The following is a 15540-nucleotide window of genomic DNA, read 5'->3' as shown; positions in this document are numbered from 1 at the left end:
GGGATCAGAAGTCAATTTATCTTTCGCGATGGGATGCAAACAGAACATGGCCTCCCATCCTTGGTAATTAGCATTTACTGAACGTTCTGGTCACTCTAAAACACAGTTACATTGAATTCCAGCCACAAGGCAGATATCCTAAAAATTCACATTCGGGAGGGAGCAGTCGGATATCTTGGGACTCGCTCTGGGTGACGCAGTGCAGGCAGCAGGAGCTGGGACTGGACTTAGCATGGGTGTCCTCCTCCTCGCCCCGCCCCCGCCAGAAAGCATTGTTGTCCGCGAGGGTCAGTGACCCACCCAACCGGAGCATCCTGGTGCCCCGGACGCTCTTGGGGGCGGCCCGATTCTCGGGATTGACCACCCTGCCTCCATCCGCTGCGCGAATGCGGGAGCGAGGCCAACGCGCCTCTCTCCTCCCGGGCGGGGCAGCGCCTGTCAGGCCAAGGGCATCCCAGGGGCGGGAATGTGCGGGAACTGTGTTCGCAGCATCACCGGCCAGGCGCGGCCTCCCGACGCGGCCGGTTACAGATGCCCTCCAAGTGCGGATTGGGGCGCGGCCTGCTCCATAATTAGGGGCTCGCGGGAGGAACCGGGAACGGCTGTGATCGCGGCCTCAGAAACCCACAGACGACCCCCACGGTCAGCAGGCTGCAAGGCCCGGCGAGGCGGAAACCCCCGGCCCAGCCCCGCCGCGCGCCTCCTCCGCCCGGAGGGATCAGCTGCCCGTGGGGGCGTGGCCTCCGGCGCGCGACGGGCCAATGAGCGCTGGCGCCGGGCTTTTCCCGCTGGGCCAGCCCAGCGGGCGGGAGTGCGTCACCAGGGGCGGAGCTCCGAGGTGGCGCGCGCGCGCGCGACGGGTCACGTGGGCCGCGCGCCGGTTATAAAGTGCGGGAGCGGCGGGTGCCATCAGAGTGATGGCCGCTGGCTAGTGTTGCTACTTCTCCTCTGTGGCTGAGGCACTGCGCTGCTTCTCCGAGGTTCCAACCCCGCCCGTCCTGTGCTCGCCGCCTGGACCTCCCTGTCTGTGTCCGCCCTCGTCTCCCGTGGTGAGTGGGGCGCCGCGGGGAAGGGCGCTTTCTCTCCGGGCAGGCGGGACTCCTGCCTCGTGCGTCCGCCCGCCCGCGGCCTTTTTGGCGGCCCCGGCGCGCGGGAGCGGCCTGTTTCGGTGTCCACGGAGGGCGGGCGGGCGGGCGGGCGGGCGCGGGGAGGGGCCCGCCACGTGCTGGCCGCGCGCCCAGCCCGGGGCTGTGGGCGTGCGCCATCGCGGTTCTCTGTCCCCCCAGGATGAGCCAGTGTCCCCGCGCGCCCTCGCCATGGCCTTCCGCGCCGCGCCGCTAGCCCCCCGGAACTCGAGGCGTCCCGGACCGCAGATGCCCGCGCGCAGCGTATAGCAGTGGCCGGCCCGGTGTCCGCCGCAGTTTACAGTATTTAATTTTATATAATATATATTATTTATTAGAGCGTCTGTGATACCTCATTCTCATTCTGTTTACACGCCTGAAAGCTGCGCAGTAGTTGTCGGTAGTTAAGGCCGCCGCTTCGGGGATGGCGTCCACCGCGGCCACGCTGGTGGCCAGCACCGCAGCCACACTGATGGTCAGCACCGTGGCCACGGCCACCGGCCCGCTGGACAAGTACCTGTGGTTGCTGATCCTGGGCTTCGTCATCGCCTTCGTGCTGGCCTTCTCCGTGGGTGCCAATGACGTAGCGAATTCGTTTGGCACAGCCGTGGGCTCGGGAGTGGTGACCCTGAAGCAGGCCTGCATCTTGGCGAGCATCTTTGAGACCGTGGGCTCCGTTCTGCTGGGGGCCAAAGTGAGTGAGACCATTAGGAAGGGCCTGATCGACGTGACCATGTACAACACGACCCAGCATCTGCTGATGGCCGGCTCGGTCAGTGCCATGTTCGGTGAGTTCTGTGTTATGTCGTCCCCTCCGTGTTGGGGGAACAGACGCCTGCCTATCACATGATTTCCTTCAGAAGGCACTGCATACATAATGGAGTTTTGTCGTTTACTAAATAAAACTTTACTGTGTTTCAGGTTCCGCCGTGTGGCAGCTAGTGGCTTCGTTTTTGAAGCTTCCCATCTCTGGAACCCATTGTATCGTGGGCGCAACCATTGGTTTCTCCCTTGTGGCACAAGGACAGGAAGGTGTCAAGTGGTCTGAACTGATCAAAATTGGTATGTTTAATTCAGAATGACTTATTAATTCTCGTCATGTTCCATGGCATTACGTTGGGGAACATTGTGTAAAAGGGAGGGACATTAAAGTTCTGGGAACAGAATACTAAAATTTAAAGTGTGTATTGGTTTCCCGACTTTTGTGAGTTGTTGATATTTGTTTTTAATGTGTTCTATTCCAGTGATGTCTTGGTTTATTTCTCCGCTGCTTTCTGGTATCATGTCCGGAATTTTATTCTACCTTGTTCGGACATTCATCCTCCGTAAGGTAATTTCTCTCCCCCCTTTTATGACCTTTAGTGTGTCTGATATTTAGACCAATAGCACTCTTGCAGTGTAATTGGTGTGTACGTATATATGGCCTTGGACAGTTGAAAAATTCTTTGTTCTATGTACCTTTTGTATGTTGCTAAGTTCTCTGAAAGAAGCAAGCTTGCACCAAAAAGGTGTTCTGGAGGGAAAATTGAATGAGTGCTTTGGTGTGCCAAGGAATAAGAAAGACAGGGAGTGGAAAATTAGGGAAATGTATTTAAGGTGGTTTTGCCCAGCTATATGCAGATTACTACTTAAAAAACCCCCATTAGGTAGACTGTTTTGAATTGTAAGCTTGGGGTTCAACAATTCACAATGTCCCCTATGGGTTTTTTTTTCTTAGTGCCACTAAGAGTAGTTTGGGTCTGCATAGTTAATTCAGTAGAGCTGATTATCCTTATAACCTGTTTATAAGCTTCTAGGTGGAAACTTTGCTTCTCACTGTGACTTAGACTCTAATTCCTTAGAACTGTTTGGTTTTTCTGGGCCAGAAAAAAAATCCAGAGAGCCGTTTCATTTCCTGTCCACTTGAAAATGCCTTTTCAGGGACTCGATAGCATTTTTTTCATCAAGAAGTCTGATGCTGGCTCCAAGGTGGACAACAAGGGGTGTTGTTATTGGACTGAGTTACAGTGAGAATAAATGTTTTTTTCTAAGAAAACAAAGTTGTCCTTTTTTTTTTTTTTTTTTTTAAGGTAAATGGCTCTTAACTGTCCATTGTAAGTTTTTAAAAATGCTTCTAGGTGGAGGAAATCTGAGTGAAGGGAGATAAGTAGCTTTATCCCCAGGGGTAAGAATGTGTGCAGACCCACTTGTTTGGTCTAGTTGTAGGCTTCTCTAGGGAAGGAATTGTACCTCTTCTCTATAGAAACTGACTGGCATTAGCATGGAAGAATAAAGCAGTTCAGTGCTTTGAAAATTTGAAGCATTTGTAGCCTGGAATAATTTGAGAGTAAATAGTTCATTGATATTAACTATCTCAGAGTTTGGTATTGTTTATACTGTAAGCTAGTATGACTACATCTACCTTCCCACTTCCCGTAGCTGTCTCATATGACAATGTGATGCTTAAATTGGAGGCTTGCTAGTAATCTCAGACCAGATGTTTTAGTATTATTATTAGTCACACAGCTTTCTGCCATCAGTGACCAGGAAAATCCTTATTAGAGATTCCTGCTTATATAAAGGTTTACACTGGGTCTCTGTTGATTGATTATTGGGAAGTAGATGCATCTGATACTGGGCAAAACAAAGTTATCTTCTTTACGGGGAATGGTAGTGCTCTGAGGTACGAGAGATTTTTGAGATGCCATACCTATTGTTTGAGGAATGCATGCTAGGTACTTTTATCGCCAGTTATTGAGAGCTTCAGTTAGATATATTAACTTCTTTTAAAAAAAGTGTTTTTATTGGTTGTAGAGAGAGGAAGGGAAAGGGAGAGAGAAACATTGATCTGCTGCCTCCTGCATGCTCCCTACTGGGGGTTAAACCCATAACCTGGGCATGTGCCCTGACTGGGAATTGAATTTGTGACCTTTGGACCTTGATGCTCAACCAACTAAGCGACACTGGCCAGGGCTAAATTAAGTTGTATGGGCGTGAGGTGGACATGATCAAGAATAACTGAAATAGTGTTTAAACCAAATTGACTTTGAGGGTCTCCCTCCCCTCCCCCTCTCCCCTCCCCTCCACCCATCTACCCTTTTACCCCTCCACCCTAAGGCATGACCTCATGCATATATTCTATCCATTCTGTCAATAACATGAGTTTTCAGGCAGTGAGTGAATATTTCTGATTAGATAGGTTTTAAACTCAGAAGTCATCCTTAGATGAGTAACTTTTGGGGGTCCTGGCTATTAAAATTTTTCAACTTAAGTTTTTGTTTTGGAAGTTGACATTGAAATTACTTTTTAAAAAGTTTCCGTTCTCTGAATGTCTGTTCCAAGGGCGTTGAGTAGTCTAGTAGGAAAAAGCAGAATGGAGATAAGGTAATTCTGTTAAGGACTGGGCAATAGCCCTAGCTGGTTTAGCTCAGTGGATAGAGCATTTGCCTGTGGACCAAAGAGTACTGGGTTCGATTCTCATCAAGGGCACGTACTTTGGTTGCAGGCTTCTCCCTAGTCTGTGCCCTGGTCAGGGCTCTTTTGGAAGGCAACCAATCACATCAGTGTTTCTCTCTGTCTTTCCCTCTCTCTTCCACTCCCCATAAAAATAAATGGAAAAATATCCTCGGGCGAAGATTAACAACAACAATAAAAAAGGACTGGGCAATAAACAGGAATAAAGAAAGGGGAGGTTTTCCTGTTGAGTATTTAAATTCTAGTTAAAATGAGTCTCAGCATTTTCCTTCCTTTCTATTAGGAATCACATTGAATATATCTAGGACATCTTTTCAAATTCAAAAACATTTTTTCTTTAGACAAGCTTACTGGAACATTTAATATGTAAAACATGAAGTGTTCTGGTTGAAGATGGGGGATTATGGAAATCCCTTTCCCATCCCTCATAAATGAATAAAACACGTTATTTCCAGATAAAGTTTTAAGGAAATGTTCAGTGGGTCGTTTAATGATAAGTATTTCATAAAATTGTTAGCCTTCTTTATATTTTAACCAGTGGGAACAGGAGTGACTGAAAAGTCTGGAGTAAAAGGGAGAGATAGATTGCTCAGGTCTCTCCTTTTACCTAGACTCTTATGAACTTTTTTATTTTTTTAAACCATGAGCCTGTTATTTCATAATAAACTATAGTAGTAGTCATCATTCCCTATTCCATGTAATTTATTACTGATTACTTTGGCATCTGTACGGTAATTGAGCTATACAGGAAAAGAAATACAGAATACAGCCCTAGCTGGTTCGGCTCAGTGGATAGAACATCGGCCTGTGGACTGAAGAATACCCAGTTCTATTCCAATCAAGGGCATGTACCTGGGTTTGGGCTTGATCCCCATAGGGGGCATGCAGGGGGCAGCTGATCTGTGATTCTCATCATTGATGTTTCCATCTCTTCCTCTCTGAAATCAATAAAAATACATTAAAAAAAATGAAAATGCATGGTTACTTCCTTTTTGATATCAAAATACCAAATATTATTTGAAAATTTGTTATGAGAAGTCCCTACGTAAGTCTGTAGAACCCTAATGGGTTTTGACTGGGGGCCACGGGAGGGGAGGTTTTTAGGTTCTTTGTGGAGAGTTTTCTTCAAACCATGGGTAGTTCTTAAAAGAAAAACCTGTATATTCCTCAGGTTCATAACCTATTGACTGCCCTTGGGGTGTGACCCTCATTATTTGAGTTGCTCAGGGAAGCTTAACAGTCTCTAGGTTCTCTGTGCTACTCATTGTCTTTATTTTGGCTGTTTACTGGTAGCTAGGGGAGCTAAAACTCAGGGTGCTTTTCAGTAAGGGCCCATCTCTACTGACTGGGAGTGGCACCTTTACTTAGCTTTTGGGTCTTTACCTTTCTCTTCCTCCCCAAGTTTTTCCTTTGGATTGTGATCAAGACAGTAGTAAACCTATAGGTAACATCTTTATAGGTTAGCCTTCCCATGTATTCAGATCCATGCTCTCATTCTTTAAGTGTTCGACTTCCGTCTTTTCCTGCAAAATTAATACACATTTGTTGTAAGTGGAGCTCTTGTCTCCAGTCACACTGGCTTTTTTACTGTTCTTAAACGTTTGAAGTTTCAGGGCCTTTGCACTGCTGACATCGCTATCTAGAATATTTTGCCCATGCCCTCCATTCCCCACCCCCATCCCACCAGATAGCCAGGTAGCCGGCTCCTCTACCCCTAAGTGTGTGTACATGGTTATTGACTTAAATATTCATGTTTTTGCTTAACTGATTCTCCCACCCCCTTCCCTGAATTAAAATGTATGCCTCCTTCCATCATTTCTCCCTACCCTTCTTTATTTTTCTTCGTAACATTTGTCGGTACTTTACATTATTCTATGTTAGAATGTAAATATCAGTTCTATGATGGCAGGGACATTATTTAATTTACTTTTGTATTTCAGTGCCAAGAATAGTGCTTGGCACAGTCTGTTGAATGATGAGGGGTAATCTTGTGCATAATTGGTTTTTTTCTTAGCACTTGGGTAAAACATTAATAATTTGTGATTTTATCAGATGTCTAGATAAGGTGGTTGTTATAGGTATATTGTACTACATAGGGTATTTTTAAGAAATCTTTGAGGTAAGAAATGTTCTAACATATCAAGGTCTGTTTCTTGACATCTCTTAACAAATGTCTTCTATACCTTCAGGTGTGTGTTCAGATTTACATCTGGAACCCTTAGTGTTAACCGATTTTCTGGGACATTACTGGTATAGTCTTGTTTTGATAAAACAAAAACTCAAAACAAAAAGCACATAAACTTGAATTCAGGTAGCTGTAAATTGACCTTGATGAACAGACTTCCAGGAGCAGATGTAGAATAAACCCACTGGGCTTGGGAACTACCGTGGAGAAACAGCTATTGGCACCAGAATTCCTGAACTTGCCCTTTTACAAGGCTCTATAGACATGGTTAATTTCTCAGCTTTTGGGTATTGATCTTAATGTTATTTTACAGGAAGATCCAGTTCCTAATGGTTTGCGAGCTTTGCCAGTTTTCTATGCTTGCACAGTTGGGATAAACCTGTTTTCCATCATGTATACTGGAGCACCTTGTAAGTATATATCAAAATATTTATATGTGAATTTAAAGTTGTTTACAAACTTGCATTAAATGCCCAATTTACCCCTTTTTGCTTTACAGGGCTGAAATCTCCTAGAAGGTGGCTGGCCTGCACCCATTTCAGAAGGCTGCAGGCTAGTGTATGCTGAGTTAACCTAGATAGTTTTTCAACCAAAGAGACCTGCTCAGATTCTAAATCACTACAGACTTTTACTCTTTAGTCTTCACAGGACCCAAGACAATATGGCCTTCTCCCTCCCTTTCTCCTATCTATGCCAAAAATATTGGCATTGGTACTGGCCTGAACTCCTGGCTGCTGAAGAGTTCTTAGTTATGTCTGGTGTTCAATAATCAGCCATTTAGCACTGGTTTGCTTGATATTTTCATTTTCTCTCCCAAATGGAGTTACTTTTATTGTATTAATTTACTCCCCTAAACCTGCTTGAATAAGAAGAGTTGGGATGTTTAACACCTGATCTAAGTGCATGTGGAAGACGAATATATGCAGCTAAGAGAAAAAGTACTTTGTGGGAATGTAAAAATTGAACTATTCATATTGGGGCTAAGGCAATTAGTGGATTAAATTATGATGCATGTTTAATTTAGCAAATGGAAAAGGTTGACAACTTGTAACGTGTCGGCAGGGCTCACCTGTCTTGATCAGCTTAGTTGTGCTATCTAGGTTCATTTGGCATGAGGGCCTTTGACCATTAAGTTAGTGCTCCTGTCCTTTGGAAGTATTACATGTACGTTGTTGCCCAGGACACATGCACATAGTGAGGGAGAGGGGAACGGGAACTGGAACAGTATCTGGAAGCTGCAAGACCTATGAGCATATTGATCTTAGAGCATACTAGACACCTTACCAAATGCTGCAGGCATGGAAAAGCTTACGTGCAGCACTTGCATTGGTTTAAATTGGGTTCTTCATGCTAACCTAAGAAGACTCCAAGATGCTCTCAGCACGGGTTTATGAAGCAGCAGCAGAGCTCATAGTTCAGTGAAATTAGAAACTTTTTGAAAAGGGAGCTTAGGTATTTTTATTTTGCCTTTTGTGGATCATTTACAAGAAAAACTAGTTCCATTTCCCTTTTTAAACTTGGGATATGGACAAATTTAAATTGTGATGATGATATTGATTGAATTTCATGTATCTTATAGTTTGTGTGACTTTACATGATCAAGCTTGATAGTGGGAATTGAAATGAAAAGACTTGTAGTCGTTATAAAACTTGCATTTTGAAGGGTTCTCAATTTACATATGACTAAAATAGTAATCGTTTTTAAGGGGCCAATAGAATTTTCATTATTAATTAATAATAAGCAAAAGCAGAATAACTATAAGTGACTAAGCTTTTGGACAAGCTAGAAGTCATAACATCTTTTATGCTTAAATAGATTCTCTGGTGTTTTGCTTTTGTCATAAATATACACTAGAGGCTTGGACATGTCAGTGGTAAGCAGATGGTGGCTAATATTAATGATCCCTGAGCCCTATGAAAAAGTAGACCAGTTTCTAAGATACAGCTTATGATTATAACTACCACTAAGTTATTTTCCTTTTGTGAAAGACTCCTTTGAACTGTTCTTATGTTTTGATAGATGATATACTTGTTTTCTGTATCTTAGTTTGATGAGTCTAAGATAATAATCTTGTTTTAAAGGATTTTGCTGGAGGATAGTACAATGGCTGTGATAACACCACAGAGAATTCTATCAGTATAACAGATGTGACTCTGGCACCTTCCTATGTAACGTGCACAGCCACCATCTGGAGACGGGAGTGGAGTGGTTCCATTTTCAGAGCTAGTAGATTGTCAGTAGAGTAATCCCCCTGTCTAAGGCAAAGAAAGGGAAAAGGCTAGTTTGTGAAGGCACTTGGGAGACAGGGAGTCAGTCTAGTAGGTATTTAAAGTGGGCCAGACTGGTGTGGGTGTCAGGTGACAACTAGATTTTCCTCCCAAGCCTGTAGCCATGAGCACAGCAGCTCCTGTGGACCTAATGCTGGCAGCTGCTGAGGGGCGACGGGCTGGCGTGGGGAACCCGAGTCCCCACAGGAGGGTTTACACACCGTTGCCAGGGCTTTCGCCCTGGGGTTTTCAAGATGCACCATTTTATCTCCTAGTGCTGGGCTTTGACAAACTTCCTCTGTGGGGCACCATCCTCATCTCGGTGGGATGTGCAGTTCTCTGTGCCCTTATCGTCTGGTTCTTTGTATGTCCCAGGATGAAGAGGAAAATTGAACGTAAGTATCACATTGTAGCAGAAAATGTAACTTGTAATGTGCTGTCTTTTTATTCGGCCACCTATAAAATTCCACCATTTGGATATATTGACAATGTCATTTTAAATGAATATTTGAAGCTATGGGTTTATCATCAAAGTTATATTCTTATTGACTTAAAATTATCTGAGACTGGTTAGGGGGAATGTTAGGCCTATGCTGGGGACACAAGCTGGGCATATATTAGTGAACTGTGATCACTAAGAGAAAAAGTACAGTTTCCGGTAATAGACAAATAGATGGTGAAGACTACATTAAATGAGAATACTTAAGAGTACCTTAATGAAAAATATGGATCAGGTACAAAATGCTTTCCTAGAGGAAACATTTACCCTCATTCTGTGTGAAACTTCGTATTTAGTCATTCAAAACTATGGCTGTTGTATATATCCGACTTCACAGTTCTCAGAATTGTAGCACAAATTCTAGAGGTGAACTTTTCCAAGTGTCATTTAGGCTTCTTTTAGGCCTACACACAGTGTTGTACTATAATTAAACACTAAGTAAATTTTGGTTAGTCTTAAATCTTGTATTCCTTTCCTTATTGGTGGAGTTCTCTTAATATAATCTTTCTTTGCCCTTTTCACTTGTAAATGCTCAATTGGTGATGTGGTTTGCTATTTGCAAGGGAGGCAGCACCGGCTGCAGTGGCCTGGGGAGCAGTGCTGTGTCATGCCACTGCACTGAGCGCCTGCGCACAGTGGGAACGAGGCTTCAGTACTTGCTGACCTTGTTTCCCCTCAGTCTGGGAGAGGATGATACAAGTCTCCCTAGTGTTTTATATCCAGCTCTAGCTTGACTGTGATGCCTGAATGAGCATGCAAACTCTGGGCATTGGCTTGATAGGCAGAAAATACCCCTACCTGGTTGTGGAATTTAGACACAGGCACATCTCTCTTTTATAGAAGTGGAAATTAGAGTTGTCATCCTCAGTTGCCTGCACTGAGCTGTGCTGCTTTGCTTGAACTCATGGAGGAACTTTTGGGGGAATTCTTTTATAAGAACATGAACTAGATGCAGTCCAAATTTTAATCCGTTGCCAGCCTTGGCTTGAGTTACCTTTCACTACGGAACAGTCGGCAGGGAACTAAGCATGGCTTACGTGCAAAGGACTGTAAAGGAAAGGACACGACAGAACCCACAAAGCTTTTGCTTTTTGGGCCTTTACTGAAAGACTGCAGCCCCTGATACTAAGGGTCCTGCATTGCTGTTTTCCTCCCAGGAGAAATGAGATGTGGCAAATACAACAGATAGAAAGATTACTTCTGAATTTGTACTGAAGTTTACATATGTTGAGATGGACTTTTTTGAAGTGGGGGAAGGGGAGATGTGGAACAAGTTGGTTTGGTCAAAACCAAACAAAAATTTCTTTCTTTCTAGGAGAAATAAAGTCTAGTCCTTCGGTAAGCCCCTTAATGGAAAAAAAGAACAGCTTGAAAGAAGACCATGAAGAAGCAAAGCTGTCTCTTGGTGACATTGAAATCCGGAGCCCCATTTCTGAGGTGGGGCCTGCCACCGTGCCCCTGCGGGCTGTGGTGGAAGAGAGGACTGTCTCCTTCAAGCTGGGAGACTTGGAGGAAGTGCCGGAGCGAGAGCAGCTTCCCAGTGTGGACCTGAAAGAGGAAACCAGCCTGGACGGGCCCATGAACGGTGAGTGGAATTTCTTCGGCGGGGAAACAGTTTCACTTTTCTGCTGGTGAAGAGACTCACTGCCTTTCCTGATGCTCTTTGTATTGACGAGTCCTTTGGTCTTGGCCAGGTACCGTGCAGCTGCCTAATGGGAACCTTGTGCAGTTCAACCAGGCCGTCAGTAACCAGATCAACTCCAGTGGCCACTACCAGTATCACACCGTGCACAAGGACTCCGGCTTGTACAAAGAGCTGCTGCACAAGCTGCATCTTGCCAAGGTGGGCGACTGCATGGGAGACACTGGTGACAAACCCTTGAGGCGCAACAATAGCTACACTTCCTATACCATGGCAATTTGTGGCATGCCTCTGGATTCATTTCGTGCCAAAGAAGGTGAGCAGAAAGGTGAGGAGATGGAGAAGCTGACGTGGCCGAATGCAGACAGCAAGAAGCGAATTCGAATGGACAGTTACACCAGCTACTGCAATGCTGTGTCCGACATTCACTCGGCCTCTGAGATGGACATGAGCATCAAGGCAGAGATGGGTCTGGCTGACCGAAAAGGAAGTAGTAGCTCACTAGAAGAATGGAACGATCAGGATAAACCAGAAGTATCTCTCCTCTTCCAGTTCCTGCAGATCCTCACGGCCTGCTTTGGCTCATTTGCCCATGGTGGCAATGATGTCAGGTTGGTGACTTTGAATCTTAGCGCTTATTCTAGTTTTAAACTGCTTATATTTTTATAAGGCTATGCTTGTGGCTGTGGTGCTTATACCATCTGTGAGACTGAATATCTAGATAGGATGAGGTACTAGCAGTTAATTTACTTAATAAAACCAGCAGCAAAATTTTCTTTGGAGAGATATCTGTAAGTGGTAAACAGATATTGTTCAGAGAAGCCTTTTTGTCTATTGAGATGGGACTCAGTTCTCTGATAATAAATTTTGGGATGCAAGGTGGAAAACAACATCATTGCCTTGTGACACCATAGAGTTTGCAGACTATTGGCTTTAGTTCTGTGATTCATAAACTGTTGGAGCCGAGTTGCTTTAGGCTCCCTGTGAGAAGACAGTCCCCATATGCATGGTGCTCCTCAGAGCAGCTCTCCTCTTCTGTACGTGGGTTCCATTCATTTTCTGTGAAACAGACCTATTTGCTAATTAGCTCCAGGCTTCATTCAAGACAACTATTAAGTTCCTTAGTTTTTAGTTTTGTCTGAAAAGTTCATCTTTGCCTCATTTTTCTTTTAGCAACGCCATTGGCCCTCTGGTTGCCCTGTACCTGGTTTATAAAATGGGAGATGTATCTTCAAAAGAAGCAACCCCAATATGGCTTCTGCTGTATGGTGGTGTTGGCATCTGCATTGGTCTGTGGGTCTGGGGAAGGAGAGTCATTCAGACCATGGGCAAAGATCTGACGCCAATCACACCCTCCAGGTAAGCTGGGAAAGGGGTCTTGTTCCTGAGGTACACACAGCTGTGGTGCTGCCACATGAGTCACTCTTTAGTTAAAGTGACCCAGTTTGTATAAGTTCTTGATGATCTCACTGTTGCTGTGAACTTTTTAGATTTTACTTATTATCTGGCCCTTAAGCCTAATTTTGGTCATATTTATTCAATTCCAGTGGTCTCAAAACAATAACTTTTTTTGAGGAAGATGATATACTCAGTACTCAGTCTTTGTTTTTTTTATGATGGTCTGTTTTTTTGTTTTGTTTTGTTTTGTTTTGTTTTAATCTTTCAGAGGAAGGGAGAGAGTGAGAGAAGTAGAAACATCAGTGATGAGAGGATCACTGATGGGCTGCCTCCTGCACACCCCATACTGGAGATAGAGCCTGCAACACAGGCACGTGCCCTGACCGGGAATTAGACCATGACCTCCTGATTCATTGGTCAACGCTCACCCACTGGGCCATGCCGGCTGGGTGCCTTTGTTTTATTTGGAACCCAAAATGGACGTATAACAAAAGTGAATGTTGTTCATGGGCTTCCACGAAACCTTGAAACCTCACATGTTAGAGAAGAGGGAGAAGAGAATTCCCATGGCCTGATTGAGGGAGATTTTAAGAGTTCTAGTCCTTTAAAGAGGTCCGTGAGTGGGGCGTAGCAAGTTGGCATTAACTTTGAGGTAGTGGTAGCTTATCAAAAAAACCAAGTTTCATTCTTAACAAGTAATCTTTTTGTGTCCACAGTGGCTTCAGTATTGAACTGGCATCTGCCCTTACTGTGGTAATTGCATCCAACATTGGCCTTCCCATCAGTACAACTCATTGTAAAGTAAGTGTTATGTCACATGCGGTGTCATTTGAATGGTTCTGGTAATATGTAAGCTTTTAAAATATATATGTATTTTTATGGATTTCAAGTGGAAGGAAGAGATCTAGAAACATCAGTGATGAGAATCATTGATCGACTGCCTTCTGCATTCCCCACACTGGGGATGGATCCTGTAACCCAAGCATGTGCTCTGACCGGGTTTCGAACCATGATCTCCTGGTTCATAGATCAGCATTCAACCATCGAGCCATGCCGGCTGGGCTAGGCTTTTTACACACACACACACACACACACACACACACACACACACTTTGGTTTAGAAACTTATGCAGTACAACCTTGAAGAGTTGCAAGTTAAGGACATGTGTCAAGAATATACGTAAAGCCTTACATTTTACAATTTCTTTACTCTTATTTAAGCAGATAATACTCTCCCCAAATGATGCAAAAGTCCTTTCCTGTAGAGCTAGCAAGTCTGTGATTGGTTGAAGGGCAGTTTATGTAGAGCCTGTCAGGATTGAAGCGCTAAGAAACCTATTGAGCCCTAGGGTTGCTTGGTGGCCTGTCATGTAACTTAAGGGAAAGGAAGAATCGCTTCCCTGTGAGTAACTTTTCTTCCAAGATCTCCCAGCAGGTGATCAGCTAATAGCCTCACTATAGAACAATCTTGGAAAAACCTACAACTTAAAAGTAACTTATAAATTATTATTGGTGCAAGTCATTAACTTCCAGTAGCTCAGAAGGAAAAGGTAGTGTTCTTATCCTACCATAATATACCCCAGTTAATACCGGTAAATTGAATGGTTGGGTTTTTATATTGCCTTCATTCTCCCACAGGTAATCTCCTTAACCTGTTATACACCAGCTTTCATGGGCTTGGTCTAGTTCAGCAGTCTGGGGCTCCTTACCTACTACATCATGCCTCTCTACCAGAGTATCATTGGAACTTAGTAACCAATTCTCTTGCCTGTTTCTCTCCTAGGTGGGCTCTGTTGTGTCCGTTGGCTGGCTCCGATCCAAAAAGGCTGTTGACTGGCGACTTTTTCGCAACATATTCATGGCCTGGTTTGTCACGGTCCCCATTTCTGGTGTAATCAGCGCTGCTATCATGGCGTTCTTCAAATATGTCATCCTCAGCAGAAACTATTCGGGATGAGAATTGTGCCAGTGTTTGGACCACCACAGCATTCCTGCTCCTCTGAACGATTGCGGTGATACAGGAGACCCAGGACAATCTTTACAGTTTGGGAGCTGTGGGAGGAAGTATTACTTGTGCTACATTTGCTTTTGTGCTAAATATGACTTGTCTCAAAATTAGCTATTTAAATAGCCAGGTTTCCACTGGTTCCTATTGGCTGTGACTTCCTGTACATATTTATCTACTTTTTGTACCCGGCTTCAATTCCATTATGTTTTAATGTTGTGTCTGAAGATAACGTGTGATTTCTTTGTTTTCTTAAACACCATTCAGAGCCATGTGACATACAGTGAGTGTGCTCTGTTTGGGGGTGTCACCAGCTTCTGCCTGAACACGCACAGGGACTTAACAACAAAAACATATCTGAAGCTTCCCTTGTAGTCTCTTAGACAAATAGTCATTTGCACTCTGCCCTCCTGTTGGCAGTGGCAGGTTCTGCTGGTGTTTGTGGCATTTGTGGGGACGAGGTTCTTGGGCACAGTAAGAATTTAAATTAGTAACTTCTGCAAGCAGTGGACTGACTGACTTATTGCCATGAAGAAATAGGAAGAAAAGCCCCTGGCATTTGTGGTTTCTTTAAGATTTCTGGCAGTGTGGGATGGATGAATGGAGTGTGAACTTTGGGCAAATTAGATGGGACAGCCTTCCATGTTCATCTGTCTACCTCTTAACTGAATAAAAAGGCCTACAGTTTTTAGATAATTTGTTGTCATGGTTTTTGTTCATCTGTGAAGCACTGGGGCTCCTGATTAGTTGTCCTTAGCCATTAACAAGTGACACCAACACCCAACCTTGAGTTCCCTACTCCTCCTTGTTGCGGTGCCTGTGATCTCACGACACACAACATCCTCCAGGGGGCTATTGGAAGTGTGGCATATTTCCCCTCAAAAACATTACATTTTTTTTTCAACTACAGTTAACATTAAATAATGTATTAATTTTAGGTGTATGCATTTTTCCTTACACTGGCAT

At 44.2% G+C, this 15540-nt stretch overlaps 1 protein-coding gene across 3 annotated transcripts in view; it reads left to right on the top strand.

Moving 5' to 3' along the window:
- Positions 1-896: 896 nt before the first annotated feature.
- Positions 897-15540, top strand: part of SLC20A1 (solute carrier family 20 member 1) — a 38542-nt gene continuing 23898 nt past the window's right edge. The window contains exons 1-11 of one of the 3 annotated variants that reach the window (XM_045580981.1): positions 897-1049; positions 1287-1912; positions 2046-2186; positions 2369-2454; positions 7076-7172; positions 9306-9425; positions 10845-11114; positions 11224-11782; positions 12345-12530; positions 13286-13370; positions 14353-14503. In XM_045580981.1, coding sequence (XP_045436937.1) covers positions 1549-1912; positions 2046-2186; positions 2369-2454; positions 7076-7172; positions 9306-9425; positions 10845-11114; positions 11224-11782; positions 12345-12530; positions 13286-13370; positions 14353-14503 — 2059 coding nt within the window. In that variant the 5' untranslated portion in view covers positions 897-1049; positions 1287-1548. Of the gene's footprint in view, positions 1050-1286; positions 1913-2045; positions 2187-2368; positions 2455-7075; positions 7173-9305; positions 9426-10844; positions 11115-11223; positions 11783-12344; positions 12531-13285; positions 13371-14352; positions 15271-15540 lie in introns of those variants that run through there. The other 2 variants (XM_045580982.1, XM_036435974.2) reach the window with 2 other exon arrangements.

Source organism: Pipistrellus kuhlii, unplaced genomic scaffold (genome assembly GCF_014108245.1).
Source record: "Pipistrellus kuhlii isolate mPipKuh1 unplaced genomic scaffold, mPipKuh1.p scaffold_m20_p_13, whole genome shotgun sequence".
Lineage (NCBI taxonomy): Eukaryota > Metazoa > Chordata > Mammalia > Chiroptera > Vespertilionidae > Pipistrellus > Pipistrellus kuhlii.
The sequence above is the reverse complement of the archived record's forward strand: the minus strand, read 5'-3'. Positions and strand labels throughout refer to the sequence as shown.